This window comes from Pholcus phalangioides, unplaced genomic scaffold (genome assembly GCF_987345545.1).
Source record: "Pholcus phalangioides strain wild (caught in Gottingen) unplaced genomic scaffold, Ppha-v1.0 ptg000042l_1, whole genome shotgun sequence".
NCBI lineage: Eukaryota > Metazoa > Arthropoda > Arachnida > Araneae > Pholcidae > Pholcus > Pholcus phalangioides.
This window is the reverse complement of record NW_028301628.1, coordinates 14,447,168-14,460,552: the sequence shown is the minus strand read 5'-3', so window position 1 is coordinate 14,460,552 and position 13,385 is coordinate 14,447,168. Positions and strand designations below refer to the sequence as shown.

Below are 13,385 nucleotides of genomic sequence, written 5' to 3'. Positions count from 1 at the left end.
CAAGCATAAAAAAAATTAAACACATATCTTATAAAAAATAAATATAAATCATTTGTGTATAAGCAATACTGCAAAAAAGAAATAAAATTATATTTACTCTATCATTTCTAAGAAATTCTAAACTTAATGCAAAAATAGTAATAATTAAAAAAAAAGAATGTTCTTTTTATGAAATTTACATTAGCATAAAGAAAATTTAGATTTTTATTAAATGCTGTGCCATTATAACTGAAGAATTGACAGTAAAAGAAATATGTTTGATGGTCAATTTATGACTTTTTAATTAAGTAGATAGTTTAGATAAAAACACTCAATAATTTTAATTGAAGTTTCCTAAATTCTTGCAATAATTTAGCTCACAAATGCAAAACATGTGAATCAAAAAAAATTCATGTGGTTGAAGATTACCTGAAATGCAGAGTATCGACCCGTTTTCCGGGGTCTATTATAGGATGGTAAGTATCTCCTGATAGGATCCAGTTCATTTATATGTAGAAGGCCATCAACTGTGGAATAGCATGGAATAGTATAATTTTTAAAATCAACCCATAAATTTGATAACATTGAAATAATTTTAGAATTTTTAACAGGTTTTTTTGAAAAATTTAACACCACTGTAAATGTATTAAAAATTCAGAAAAACAAAAATATTAACATCCGAAAATTCATAAATATAAAATACTATGAAAACTACAAAATTGCCAGTTACTATACTAGTTACACATTTTTTTCCCCCCAGGATGAAGGTGGGGGAGGAATAAGCTATTAGATGGTAAGCTTAACCACGTGACTCTACCTACAGCATCTACTACCCCTCACTGATTTCTCACCTTTCAGGTAGAACCAGTCTCTAAAAGATTATGTATACATTTATTCTAACAAGACTGCATTGATAACCCACTAAAGGAATTTAAAATTTATAAAATGCAACAATTAATCTTGCATATGTGACAAATTATTGATAAGTAATACCTGAGAGAAACAAGTTAAACTGAGTCAAATCTTTTTACAGCAGCTATTCAAATTATTTTTGTGTAGCTAACATCTCATCAGGAAAGCATAGCCACAATCCCACCCTCTGGCTAATTTTGAAATTCCAACTAGACTGAAGGTTTCCATAAAAATGTGCAAATATGCTTTATTTTGTTATAATACTCACTGAAGCTGAAAAATATATTAGATAATATTCAATGTATTGATACTTTTAAGTAGCTAAATCTATAAAGCTGCAAAGCAGGATTGGAAAGTTTTTGCCATAATGGAAAAAAAAAGGTAAAACAATGAAAAAATATTTCCTGGGAAAAAATATTTTTGCCAGTGGTAAAAATTTAAAACTTCAACTCTTACTTTCATGAAGAAAGGTGGCTGAGAAAAAGATACCCATAACAAATATGGATGTCATATACACTTGCTCTAAAAGTTGCGGATGCGACGGCTTATATAACATTATGACACACCACTTTAATCTTGCCCCCTCTAGATCGCATGGGTTGGTGGAACACAAACTTGTGGTACTCACTCATACAGCCCCTTTACTAGGAGTCGTCGACACTCTGTACCAGAAAATAGTGTCTTACCAAGTGACATTGCAATCTTGCAATTAACGGTCATGGAAGTTGCTCATTGATTCTGCTTAACTACTATAACAATATACCTATTACAAAAACAATTCCCAAGCAAGTCAAACAGCTTACCAGAAACATAGATCAAACGGAATACCAGAGTGACTTTCATCATTGTTACATCCATTGTTGCAGCATCACTTAGTAAAATGATATTTGCTAGTACTGTGTGCTGAAAGCTACACATGAAGGGACTATGCGCCCAAGTACCATGCATTTGTGTTCCCTTAACCGTCCAATCCAGAAGGACATGGTGGTGTGTGTATCGTGATGTTATATAAGCCCTCACAAGCTTAACTTTTGGAGGCGAGTGTGTTTCAAAAATACAGCAACCCAATTAAAAATGCAATTATGAAAACTAAATCTATATCCATATATATAAAATTGATTTTCTGTGTGTGTGTGTGTGTGTGTGTGTGTGCTCTATACAAATCTACAATTTTAGATCAATCATCGCCAAATTCTGCATATATGCCGAACGGAACCCAACTTGAACGATAGGCCACTTAAAAATGCTAGGCAGCAATGGTTTTGGGGCCTCAACAATCACTTTCGGAATGCTTACTTTGGCTAGCATGGTTCCCTAGTGATGTGTTTCAGACAATGATTTTGCAACATATTGCCCCCAGGGCTTTATGTTACATTAACCCTTTTATATTAACCTTAACACAGAGTGTTCCCCCCCGGGAGAGGACCCGTTTGAGTCACAGGATTTTTGTTTATATAATGTTTATATTTAATTGGCGATATTTTCACTGTAATGAAATATATATATATATTGTATGAAATGTGTTTAATATTTCTATCACCTTGTCTCATGGGTGGAGGTACCCGCAGGCTCCCGTTCTGTCACCTCAATTCCATGATCTCAAACTGCCATAGCCTTGTAAACAATGCGAGAAGCCCGATCAACTTCCTCAATCAATATGCAAAACTATCGAGTGAGGTCATAGATTTAGTAGATCCAGTATGCCGATTGGTCCATCAAAAAACCTGTTCTTCGCTGCTATATATACTCCTGGCTGAAGCTTCAGAATTGCATTCGTTCTTCCGTTCATCTAGCTTCGTCAACAAGCAGATCTGAGTGTAGAGCAGGAAGCTCTCACCCTTACCCACCAACATCATCTGATGACGTCAGTGTTCTCTAACCATGTTCGACTAATATTTTCGAGTGTTGTGTTTTGTGCTATTCCGGCTGGTCAGGGTAGTTGGCGATGAATTCTCACGTATAGTTAATAGATATCTACGTTAAGTTCACAAGGTGATAAGGTGGTGGTATGTTATCGCGATACGTCCAGCCGTGATGCGATTACGGCTTCTTGCAACGAATAGCGATGGGCAACTTCTTCATGTGATGAGATCTCACTAGTGTCTCTGGTGTGTCATCTTCCTGCCAACTAACCTCTAATCTTGTGTGCTGTGTCATTGATGTGCCGATTGGTGAATCCCAATCTTGCCGACATTATCGCCTGATTCCTCAGAGAGGTGGTCAGGATTCTCTTAGCCTGAGTGGATTCTTGCTGACATAATTAGGTGAGGTCTTACATGTTATATATCAAGAATTTGGCAATTGTGTTCAACTATGTTTTAATTTATTTATTTAACGAACATAACATAATATGCGGAGATGTGAAATAAACAATTTAATTTGGAAATTGCCTATATTTTCTTTGAGTTTTGCCAATGACTTACATTATGGATGTACAAAATCACGGGATGTAGCCTATAGGAGATGCTAAAATTTCAGACATGCTTTTACAATATTTGTCACTCCTTTAATCCTGTCAGTTTATATGCCTTTATAATGGTTTGCCACTTTTTCGATCTGCCCAGTAATGAGGATTTTTGAACAGATGGCATCATTAGCATCACTTTGAGGGACAGGAAAAGGATGATCCTCATAGATACCATTGTTAAAACTACGATTTCACTGTACAAATGTGGAAATTTAGTGGAATTTTCCGCCACATCAATAATTTTAAAAATTGTATTGAATTCGTTATTTTTGAAATATTGAGATACGAAGCCTAGAAAATTAAATATGAAGCCAAAATTGGCTGAACCTATTTATGAGTTGGATATCCATGCGATAACATCGATTTCAACTTATTATTTACATCTTCTCAAGCATGAAACAAATGAAATGTCTGTGTATTGTCTTTTAATATTGTACTGCATAAATTCATATAGTTTAGTATGTTTGAAAATTAATTATGGGCCCGTAAAGTACATCAGAGAAATTCCACAGCTTTAATTAAGCATTTTTTGAAGCAGAAACAGGCAGATGCATAACTTGAAATTCAAGGGGGGAGAGAATCGAAATACACAGTGCCCCTTTTAAAAAGAGGGGGGGGGGAAGTACAGGGTGTTTAAACCAAATTAAAGGTGCTCAATATGTCCACCTTGGGATGCATGGCATTTGTCTATACACGGTAGTGAAATTCATTCCAAACTTTTGCAAGCATGTTTGCATCCACTGTTGCCAAGGTGGAAAAGTCATAGGACACTTTTCCCCCTCTTTTGACATATAACATAGAGATTTAGTAATGAGAGTTATTCATGTTGTATTTATGTGAGATGTTTTGTGTCAAATAGTAGACATGTGTATTTAGTATTTCAGGAAAATTAGTTTGTTGTCCTTGTTCGTTTGGGAATGTGGGTTCGTTGGAAACGTGTAGGTTACACACCCATTTTTTGTACACATTGTATGTGTTTTCAACATATTTGATTTTGAATACGATCCCGATATTGGAGAGTTTTGCCGATTAGTCTAAATTAATCCTCTACAATTTTGTCCCCTTGGTGTCAAGTGTGAGCTAATCTTCATTGGAGAAATTAAGAGTTTGTTAAAATTTAAAAATTTGATCCACTATAGTAAGGTAGGAGATGGCCATTTCTCGAACTTTCGTTTCCGATCTCGAAAGTGACGCGGAGAGAGAATTTCTTTTTTTATTTTGTTAATTTTTGCTGTTGAAACACACAAAATTACCGCTTTTCGTGTTTGAAACTTTTTGTCATGTCATCAGAGTTTTTCTAAAGGATGAGATATGCACGCTGAACTTATTTGTGGATTCATTAATTTATTAATAATTTCATATTCTTCGAAAAGGAAACTTACACACGTGCCGTTGATAATTGTTAATGTTTAACTAGAATTTTGATTGAAAAATATACGGATATTTCAAGAAAGTGTTTGTGTATGTATTCTATGTGTCAACTTGAATTTAAAATCACGTGTTAATTTTTTCAATTTTCTTTGTCATGTGACAAAATTCTTCCTGTATCATTTTGCCGAATATGCATCAAAGTATGTCATGTGACCTATCATTGGAACGCTGATTTAATTTCCCATCTAATGGTAAAATTTGATTTTTATTTTGAAATGTGTGAGCGTAATTAAGCGTTTTCTTTTTTGTATAACATTTAGTGCTTTGTCCTTGGGGTCAGAGGAGTCACCCCATAGGAAGACAGTTTCGTTCAGGGCGTTGTTTTGTCCAGGTTTTAGACTTGCCCTTCCACCTTAATTGGTCAAAAGTGATGTAAAAATTTATGCCACGAATCAAAGTGTGCGCATTTCGAAGCCATGCCCACTTTTTCAGTTTACTTATACCCTTGAGACGTCAGTGGGTTGGTTCAGTCTTCTGTTTTCTCCCCACTAGAAGTGCGGTCCCTTCGATGGAAGTCCCCCCTTTTTCCCCCCTCTAAATATGAAGTTTTCCTCGTGAAATGTAAGTGTTCGCTACTCGCCGAGTCTATACTGATCCTGGAGTTTGTCACCATGTCCAGAGCGGAGCCAGAGTACGAGTCTATCTCAACCGAGAGGGTTCCCGAGAGTTCAGTTCTATCTTGGATAAGTCACCTGCTTCCTGGTATCCATTGGACTTAATTTAGAACTGTTCCTGTTACGTCTAGAGGATTCGGAATGCTGACCCCTGAGTGACAGAACGTCAAGTTACTCGGAATTTGAAGGTATGTGAGATTATTTCCTGTTTTCCCCTCTCATTTACCATTTTGTGTTCGTGGCGGTTCTGGAAATTAATATTTTGATATTATCATGATTCTTTGAGGTTAGATCCAACTCCCCCTTCGAAATTTTCGTTTAAGAATAAAAGTTCTTTAAGATGTCTTAATTCTGATGACCTCGTTGACAATGCACATTTATGGTTTGATTGAGTATGTCGAAGTTTCTCTGTTAAAAGTAAAAATTGTTTAGTAATTATGTTGAAAAAGCAATTTCCTGCACGGAGAGACTGCATTTGAATTTGCTGAATGTCAGGCTTGTGAAGTAACTAAATGTCTCTAAATGGTGTTATTGTAATGATAAGATATCTCTTTGAAAGAAAAGTAATTAAAATTTAATGTTCTTCAACTGTTATAACTGTGTGTGTGACTTGTATTAATTTGGTTATAGTGAATTATTTTTATTGGTTGTTCATGTGGTGGTAAATTTTCATTAAGATGGTTAACTCTAGCACTCCCCGTAGATAAGGGTTATTTTGTGGACGTAGGAAACCACACTCTGTAAAGCCATATTCTGATCACTGGCCTAAGAGTTTAAATATCCTCATGTTAAGGAGCAAAATGTGTGCTCATAGTTCTCATAATTGTAATTGTATTTGTTGGTAATTTGCATCACAATTTTTTTTTGGGACGATTCATAAATAATAATATTGTTGTGCTGAAATAGTTAGTACCACATTGATGCTGTAACTATGGAAAAGTAAGACACCACATTGGTGCCGTATTTCATCGAGTTCAACACTGTTATACATATCTTCAGTTCAGCTAATGTAGCTGGAAGGGGAGGCACATAAATGCAGTCTTTTATAAACCCCCACAAGAAGAAAACGCACACTGTGAAGTCTGGCGATCTTGGAGGCCAGTGATGTTCAAATGAATCGTCAGGTCCCGTACGGTCGATCATCATTTAGGAATGTGATTGTTCAAAAATTCTCGAACGTCCAAGCTCCAGTGTGGTGGTGCCCTATCCTGCTGGAAAATGACGTCATCTGAATCAGTTTTTAACTGTGGGAAAAGAAAATATTGACAAACACTGAAGTTGCGGCTGAAGAGCATTAATGCTACTTGTCAGCACATGTGTGAAACTTGAGATTTCCCTCTCTCTACCTATACATCATTCGATCAAAATGGATTAAAAGCTGAATAGCTATGTTTTTTAAATTGGATGATTCTTTTTGAAACACCCTGTATATTAATTTCTACATTTTTTTAAATCTAGATTTGTTTCTTTCATGAGTGCGCAGGAAGGCACCATATTGGTTAACTTAGACACGGTTTGTATGTCCCTCAAAATAATGTCCCCTAAAATATATGTAATACAATGGCCATAAAAATATTTAAATGTGCGAAAGGAAGGTGGCTCTTTTTTGCGAACAGGCAGTGAGTGCGTAAGAAGAAACAGGAATGCTATACTCGATAGTGAAGCGACTAACGGAACAGACGAATGGCAGGAACAGAAAAATAATTTTCGTGGGTCTACCAATGTAATGTCAGATCCTAGGGTGGTACAGACTAAATTCAGCTGCATTCAGAGAGAGACACATTGGCACTGCCAAGAAAACAAGTGGCGCCATTCCAACCCACATGTTTCCACTGAATATAGGCAGATGGGATGCAAGGCAAGGCGGTGTATCAACTGTTGGATGAATATTGCACATCATATGGCAATGGACATCAATCATAAGGCAATGGGCCAAAAATGCTCCTCACACCTCTTATGGCCGTATTCACGGAGCGACTGTTAAACGGCCGGTCGAATAACATGCGGATGAATGCTATCGCGTATGTTAGAAAAAATCGGTATTCTCGGCTAACCAGTGAGTGGCTGTGACAAGGCCACGGCGTTTAACAAGTGATGATGATGATCTTGATGCTGATTCGTCAATATCGATCACGTGTTTATTCTTTTTTCCTCTGCTGCTGCGAGTGTTTTTGAAAACAAGATGGAGGACGATCGCGTTGGCTATCGCCGCAACATGTTATTTATTTTTGTTATTGGTAGTTTTATTTTATTGAATAAAGTAACGAATTAGAGAAATTTCAAGAAACAGATGTTTGTAACGTTGGTACAGCTCTTCATCCGTTCCGACCTCGTCACAAGAAACATGCTCGATCGCATTTCTGGGAGATGGAGGAATCTGATTATGATTCTCAAGCAGTTGATGAGGTATGTGTAAAGCTTTATTTAACAGTTATTTATATTTCCTTTTATAAAATTATTATATAAACAAATTGAAGTATCCAAAGTGTGATATATAATGTTGCTGAGTGGTCCCTGATTATCCCTCAACCAAGGTCCCCCACATCCTGAAGCCGGGCCCCATGCCAGGATTTTCTGTGGGCCCCTTGATGTAAATTTAGAATGTAAAAACAAAAAATTACGATCAATCCATCCCAGGACTGAAGCTCTGTCAACATCCCCACTTCATTTTCCCATGTGACGACTAATTATGAATTAAAACTAATTACGAAACAATATTAATGTCCGATTTCACGAAAAAAAAAAGTAGATTTCTATTTTTCCCATATAAAATTACAAATACTTTTCTATTCAAAAGCAGAGGTTTATGTATGTGTATTCGATTGAGCCATCAAAGAAATGCCAGTTTGTAAACAATACTCTGCATTGTTTGTAAACAGTGCCAATGGGGATGGGAAGAGAATATGCTATTTAATTGTGAAACATCATTTGCAAGAGTATAATTACTATTAAAAATGTAGAAAAAATTACATTCCGAGAAAAATTTGTGCAACTTATTGATGACATGGTTAATTTAAAGCAATTATGAAATAATTTGATAAATTCTACCCTTTATTTTATGACCCAGTGTCGAGCATACAAATACTTTAATTTTCGTGAATGATTTTTGTTTCAATTTATGATTTTTACGTGGGGCTGAATTGCACAACTTTTAAATAAAAGTGAGTGATACAGAATATTTAAGTGTATGTGCATTGAAGAAAACAGTTCTGTATCTTAGAATGAAGGTTACTATATAAGAATAGCTTCCTTTATCAATCAACTTTGGTTTAATTTCTTTTGTTGTGAACTTATTTCTGAAAATTTATCTAATTTTAAAATAATTGTTTATATAAGAATTTAATCTAAAGGTTTCTAAAATCTCTGTAACCAAACTTTTAAAACCTCTCATCATAAACAGGATTAATGGGGGGGGGGGGGATTATACCAAAAATTGTTTTGGTTGTAATGTTTCAGGCAACTTATATTTCACAATATACACGAAATTAGTAAAAAAATGTAAATTATTTAAAAGAAAAATGAATATTCTCACCTCACATCTCTAATAAAATTATATGGAATAAAAAAATACGTTTAGAAAGAGTTTAACGTAAATAAGTGTTGTGCAAACAGAAAAATATGTTAAGAGTTTGAGTATTAGATTATTTCTTATTTGTAGTTATTTTCATTGGTTTTTAGTTTTAAATAAGCTATAAAAATTGTGATCTACATTATTATTTCACTCATTGTTTCATGTGTAAAGTAAAATTTCTGAAGTAGTATGAAATATAGTTGATACTTCAAAAGTTGACACACATTAATTTCTGGCTACTGTACTTTATTACAGAATTTGTGATCAAATCAAGTAAACCTCTCAACTCCTAAGCAAGCAGTCTACAGGCAACAACACTCTTGGGGGTTCTGCACTTCTTTTCACAAAAGATAATTCGACAATTTGTCTGAGATGATCATACAACAAGACGGGCTCATGCAAATTTTTTTTTCTGCCTTTTAATTATTCTATCAATACATTTATGAGTACAATAAATAGCAATTATAGTTTCGAAAGTTTGATTGACTTTTTTTTTCGAAATTGTCAATTTTTTTTTCAATTGATTTTTAAATATTATTTTAGAGTACAGTGTCTTTATACTACAAAAACATGTTTTATATGTTGACCATTTTGCAGGAAAAATTTAAACGTCTCTATGTTCAAGGTATTCGAAAACATGCCGCCTCGTATGAGATTTGTGTGCTGAAAAAATCTTGGAAATGACAAAATATGGAAATACATTTTCTCATCTGTGCATTAGATTACTAATAACATTGGACTACGAACAGATTGTATCAAGAATCACCATTTATCTTTGCATTGAGAGAGAAGCTGAGTTTGACAAAAAAGAATTCTATCAAGAGTTATGCTCGAAATGCTATATGAATGCATACACATATTGAGCATCCAGAAGTACATAATTTATATAGTTACCCACATTTTGCAGTTATGCAAAATATATACTGTGCTGTGTAATATTCAAATACATAATGAAATTGCACAGTATAACTACAATACACTGCTCCATCATGACATTAGCAACAGAACAAAAAATTTGAAAAACACATGAGAAGTTATGTGCCATATGAAATTTATAATGTGGCTCTGAAAAAATGCCTAGAAATTTTAATCAGTGTATGAACTTCGAATCATCAAAAATACAGGAAAAAAATTATTGATAAATTCTTTTTCTTTCAATAGTTTAAAGCAGCGGTTCTCAACCGGTGCTCCGCGGAGCCCTTGGGCACTCCCCAGGGCTCCGCGGCTCGAGGAAAATAATAAAAAACAGTAAAATTTAAAAAAATGATTATAAATATTTTTAAATAGTAGTTGAGAACCGATGGTTTAAAGTATATATTTTTAAATTACCAAATGCACAGAAAAAATTGAATGCAGAGACAATGAAATAGAATTCGTTTCTAATATATGTATATACATATACGAAAATAGATTCAAAGTCCAGAAAATGAAATTTGAAAGTCTTCATTATTATTAATATTACATATACAGCCGATACGCTTATAACATCCCCACAACGTTTTCTCGATTATTAAGACTAATTATTTTCATGTCCCCACATCCTGGAGCAGGACCCTTAGGCTGGGATCTGGCTGGCCCTTCTATAGTGCATTTATAGCGTGAAAAAAATTATAGTAATTGTCCCGGGACAGGAGCCTTGTCAGCCCCGGCCGTTGTGGAAACATGGGCGGGGAGGGATTCCTCCCCCCCCCCCCTAACGTCAAAGGTCTAATGTATATATGAATTGACATCGTGTCCCCCCAGACTTCCAAGTCTATCTCCGCCTATGTGTGGGGGCCACGGTCCCAATCATTCTCAACAATAAGATTTTCCGTTTAAAGCGTTTTCCCATGATGGTTTATGAAAAATGTTATATAGGCGGATCCAACTGTATAAATATATATTTGGTAATTCAACGTCCGTGAAATTTAACTTCGAATTGCCCAAAAGCGCGATATGCATTTCAGAGTTCATGAAACTATGAAGTACCCAAGAAAGAAACCGAAAAAATGGAATTTGAATTCCGCAAAACAAATTACCAAAAAAAAAAAAAAATTCAAGTCTGAAATTGTACAGTCGAATCCCGTTATAACGAACTCCAAGATACCGGAAAAATCACTTCGTTATAACGAAATTTCGTTATGAAGTTATTGCAGGTTTTAGCATTGCTCCTACGTAAACTTAGCTGGGGGATGAGAAAAGTGTTCATTAAAACGAGATTTTCGCTATAACGGTATTCGTTAAAACGGGATTCGACTGCATTAGAATTTTCAAAAATATTGAAAAAAAAATTTTTTTAGTCCGCAAAACGGACTTTGAATTACCAAGAAAAAGAAAGAAAAAACGAAACTTCAGAGCGCGAATAAAATTCGAATTTTCGGAAAAATACCCTAAAAAAAATCGAAGTCCACGAAATAAACATTAAAGAAAAGTGGTGAAGTCCGAAAACACACTAATCGCGCATGCGTTAACATGCCTGTCATTTTTTAACAGCCCAAATAGCAGTGGCTACATTTTAACGAAAAAACCGACTGCTAACCGGTCTGTGAAGCGCGGAGAATACCGTTTTCCAAATAACCATCGTTTTAGCAGGCGCTTGCATGTTAACAGCCGTCGGTGAATACGGCCATTAGAGGCCTTTCACATGGAGTGGATGCGGGTCTGGAAGAAGTTTTAACAATTGGAATATACTGAGCCTTTCAGACGAGCTGAAATATCTCTGCACCTAGGAAATGTTCATGCGGGTCCGGACGTCGTCTGCATGTGTCAAAACCTAAGTGCGGGCTCCGCATTTGCACAAAGAAGTTTTGACAATTGGGTTATTCGGGGCTATTCACACGATGCGGATGCAGAGTGAATTCATCCGCATCTTTGGCTACTTTTTAAAGATGATTTTGAACGGAATTTTTTTAATTATTTGCCATAAATACCCTTAAAAACACCATATGAAGGTCCCTGTTCATCAATAGGATGTACCCACATATGTCTATCCCTGTTTCCTTCTGAGATGGAGATATAGCAACTTTAACTGCTTTTTGTCCATACTTTACAATTTATACAATAAAACCTGCCAACAAAACGGCCACTGACGGGACCAAAATTATAAGTCGTTCTGTTCATTACGAACATTTAATTGACTACATACTTTAATAACTTTTGAATTTAATTTAAAAATTTTAATTTTTGCTTTTAAATTTTTAAAATTAGTTTAAAATATAAATATTTTAATTATTTTAAATATTTAATATTTTAATTTTTTTAAACTTAAAAAAAAAAAACTTTCATTAAACAATGTTATCACTCAGTTATTGTTCACTCAGGGCCGGATTAAGACGTTTGAAGACCCTAGCACTTGAACATTTTTAGTGGTTCCCCCGATACCTACAAGTATATTTTACTCGATATTTAGTCTATAAACTTAAAAAAATGAAATTTTATATTTCAGAAGTGACTAATCTAAAGGCGTGTGCGGATCGTGCAATGCAAGCATTCCCAAGCGTTCGCAATGTATTGAGTGGGTACGATTTCCGAAACAAATCATCATCATCATCAACAATGGCTCCATCGGAGAGCTGTTTCAACACTATCTGTAGGTTTTGAGCGGCAGTAACGACTATTGAGGAACATGATAAACGAATTTAAATGACTGTTAATGACAAATTTAAATGACTCAAAAATTACGAATTTCACTTATTATGACTATTAAATTAAACAACTTTCACGAAATAAGACGAGGGAAAGAAATGAAGGCTCTAGATAGGCTCAGAAGCACATACAAACACGCACACCGATAACGATGGCGTCCAAACAAGAAGGAAGAATTCCTTTGTGTTCGTCGAAAAAACAGACTCCTACTGAATCGGTTCAAACAGATCAAGAATGATTTGTTAATCGTTAGGAACACCGTACAAATTACTGAACAACCAATTGCGAACGCTTGCATTGCATGATCCGCGTGATAGTGTATACGTGCCTTAAGGATGGGATTTCATGCTAAAAGGTTTATGAAAGTTATTTTATAAAACTTGAAAAAAGCAACTAATAAATTTATCGGTTGCATTCGAAATTTATTAGTTGCTTTTTTAAAAGAATTATTATAAAATTTTTATAGTGTAATCCCGGACTTCTATAAAGTTTTATAAAATATCTTTTATAAAAGTTGAAAAATTCAACCAATAGGCACATCGGTTGCATTCAAGCAAATGCAACCCGTGATCTTATTGGTTGAATTTTTCACGTTTTATCAAAGCTTTTACAAAACTTTTATAATGGGGCTATTTTAAATATAATCCCGGCCTAAGGCTGGTATTACACTATAAAACTTTGATAAAATTTCTTTTATAAAACTTGAAAAATGTAACCAATAAACACGTCTGAAGTACTTATGCAAGGACATACAAGAAATGGAGGATATGATCATGAAGAACTCAAA

The 13,385-nt window shown here is 34.8% G+C and overlaps 1 protein-coding gene across 9 annotated transcripts in view; it reads right to left on the bottom strand.

Moving 5' to 3' along the window:
* LOC149064525 (putative phosphorylase b kinase regulatory subunit beta) overlaps positions 1–13,385 on the bottom strand; it is a 231,969-nt gene that overhangs the window by 107,726 nt on the left and 110,858 nt on the right. For all 9 annotated transcript variants that reach the window (XM_089255135.1, XM_089255137.1, XM_089255139.1 and 6 more), the window contains one exon: positions 409–506. In XM_089255135.1, the coding sequence (XP_089111261.1) occupies positions 409–506 (98 nt within the window). The remainder of the gene's footprint in view (positions 1–408; positions 507–13,385) is intronic.